At 39.3% G+C, this 2591-nt stretch overlaps 1 protein-coding gene across 1 annotated transcript; it reads left to right on the top strand.

The window, feature by feature from the left end:
• Window positions 1–211: 211 nt before the first annotated feature.
• Window positions 212–990, top strand: LOC114491852 (PDZ and LIM domain protein 1-like). Its single transcript, XM_036020488.1, has one exon. It carries the CDS (start codon window positions 309–311, stop codon window positions 870–872), a length of 564 nt encoding a protein of 187 aa, XP_035876381.1. The 5' UTR covers window positions 212–308; the 3' UTR covers window positions 873–990.
• Window positions 991–2591: the final 1601 nt, after the last annotated feature.

The following is a 2591-nucleotide window of genomic DNA, read 5'->3' on the forward strand; positions in this document are numbered from 1 at the left end:
ACTGAAAGAATAGATCACCCAGCAAATTTTCCTCCAGAGCCCAGGATCTGTCTCCTGGGTGGCAAGGACTTGGGCAGCCACTTGTCATTTCCCTGGGTCACTCCTGAAGCAAGGCTGCTATTGCCAATTCATGTATTAGAGATGTAATCACAGTCATCGATGGGAAAAATATCAGCAATGTGACACACATGGAAGCTTAGAACAAACTCAAAGGCTGCACAGACAACAATACTCACATGCTAGCTAGATGTGAAAATAATGCATGGTCTCCTCTAGTAACAGAAGAAAGGTAATGTCATCCAGACAAGATGAATTCAGCCTCTGAACCGCAAGAAGTCAGGCACACAGGAAGCAGCCACAGGGAGAGAACCATGTCCTTCACTGCCTCACCTGCCTCCAGCTGTGCCCCCAACATCATCACAAACCAGCACAAGAAAGCCTTCAGACTCTACTCCTCTGAAGATATTTCTAACTTCAACAGCACCTTAGAGTCAAGGTCAGTAGCCAGCGGGCCAGCGACGAATGGAAGAGCCTTAGATCATTCTCAGTCTCCAAGTGGACTAGTCATCCACAAAGAATCGAAAGTTTACAAGATGTTTCAGGAGAAACAGGAGTTAAATGAGCCCCCAATACAGTCCACTTCTTTCCTAGTTTTGCAAGAAATCCTGGAATCTGAGGAGAAAGGGAATCCCAACAAGTCCTTGAGATTCAGGAGTGTTATGGCTGCAAAAAGGCTGCATTGGCTGCAAATGTCCAGAAATTGCCCACATGTGATAAATGTGACACCTGCCCTGTCGGTATGTTTGTGTAGCTGCAAGACTGTCACTGCCACCCTGAGTGTTATGTGTGCACTGACTGTGGCACAAACCTGAAACAGAAAGGCTATTTCTTTGTGGAAGATCAAATCTACTGTGAAGAAGCACACCCAGGAGCCTATCACCCCACCAAAGGCTACAAAGTGGTCACTGTGTTCCCCAAGTGAAACAGCAGCTCTCTATCGATGAATACTAATCTCCAAAGTGCTCCTGTTGATACTTGTTCTCTCAATGCTCAGTCCTCCTCCTCTCTCAGAAGTTGCTGCTTACTCCGATTTTAACCCTGCTCACTAAACTTTGCATCCCCCGCCTTTGCTAACCGACTCACACTGCTGTGCAGTGCTTGCTTTCCTAACAAATGGAAAATCGTTTTGTTCAGTGTCCCTTTGCCAACATCACTGGATCTTCTCTCCACCTCAGTTCATCTTTGCCACAAATGGACAGCAGCTAAACCTGAATCAAACTGAATTTAACATGTCTGCCATTTATTTTGTTCTTACTCAATAAATTTATAGACTCTAAAAATATACTGAAAAAGGAAGAGCAAAGTTGAAGTCCTCACACTGTCCAACTTGAAGACTTACTATTAACCTTCAGTAAATAAGATGACATACTATTTATGAAAAATAATCAAATGGATCATGGAAAAGGATGAGAGGGTTCAACAGTAGAATGATACAAATATAGTCAGCTAATTTTTGGTGAAAGGGCAAAGACAATTCAAAGGAGGAAAGATCATCTTTTCAACAAATAGTGACAGGATAATTGCACATCCAAATGCAAACAAAAAATCAAACAAATAAAACTAGGCAAAAAACATACACCTTTTATAGAAATTAACCCAAAATAAGTCATAGACCTAAATACTATAAAATATTAATTATAAAACTTTTGGAAAAATACTTTGAAGAAAACATGATATTGATTATGGTTATGTGTTTTTAGATACACCACCAAAAGCACAATTATTAAAGAAAAATTACAAATATTAAAATTTCTGCTCTGTAAACAGAGAGCAAAATCACTATTAAAATAGTGAAAATACAGTTGATAGACTGGGAGAAAATATTTGCAAAACAGAGATCTGATGAAAAACTGTTACCTATAGTGTACAAAAGTCTCTTAAAATTCAACAATAAGAAAACAATCACCCCAATTCAAAAATGGACAACTAATCTGAACAGACCTCTCACTAAAAAAGATATACAGATGGTAAATAAGCATATGAAATGTGGTGCTACATCATTTATCTCAAGAGACTTACAAATTAAAACAATACAGATACCACCACACAGCTACTGGGATATATAGGAATATCTAAAATCCAAAAACTGACAACACCAATTGCTAGTGAGAATGTAGAGCAACATGAATTCTCACTCACTGCTGGAGTAAGTGAAAAATGATACTGCCACTGGGGAAGACAGTTTCACAGTCCCTCACAAAGCTAAACTTAATGACCTAGCAATCAGTGGGACATGTCAGTATGAACTTACGTTTAGTTTAACATAGATGTAGATGGTCACTAATAGAAATATGTGAAATTATGAATGTATGCATATGCATATATGCATATAACATGCAATTCTTTGTTTTGCCAGCTTAGAGGGCCTAGAAGCAATGAAATCCCAGTGGCAACAAGTACACTAATCACCTAGGTCTTGGTTTCTAATCCCCTCTCCAATAAAAGGGGGCTCCTTGGAGAAAGGGCTAATTCTAGGATTGGGGTGGGAAGTATACAAAGTGAGCCTACAGCATCTTATAGTGACAAAATTA

Source organism: Phyllostomus discolor, chromosome 1 (assembly GCF_004126475.2).
Source record: "Phyllostomus discolor isolate MPI-MPIP mPhyDis1 chromosome 1, mPhyDis1.pri.v3, whole genome shotgun sequence".
Lineage (NCBI taxonomy): Eukaryota > Metazoa > Chordata > Mammalia > Chiroptera > Phyllostomidae > Phyllostomus > Phyllostomus discolor.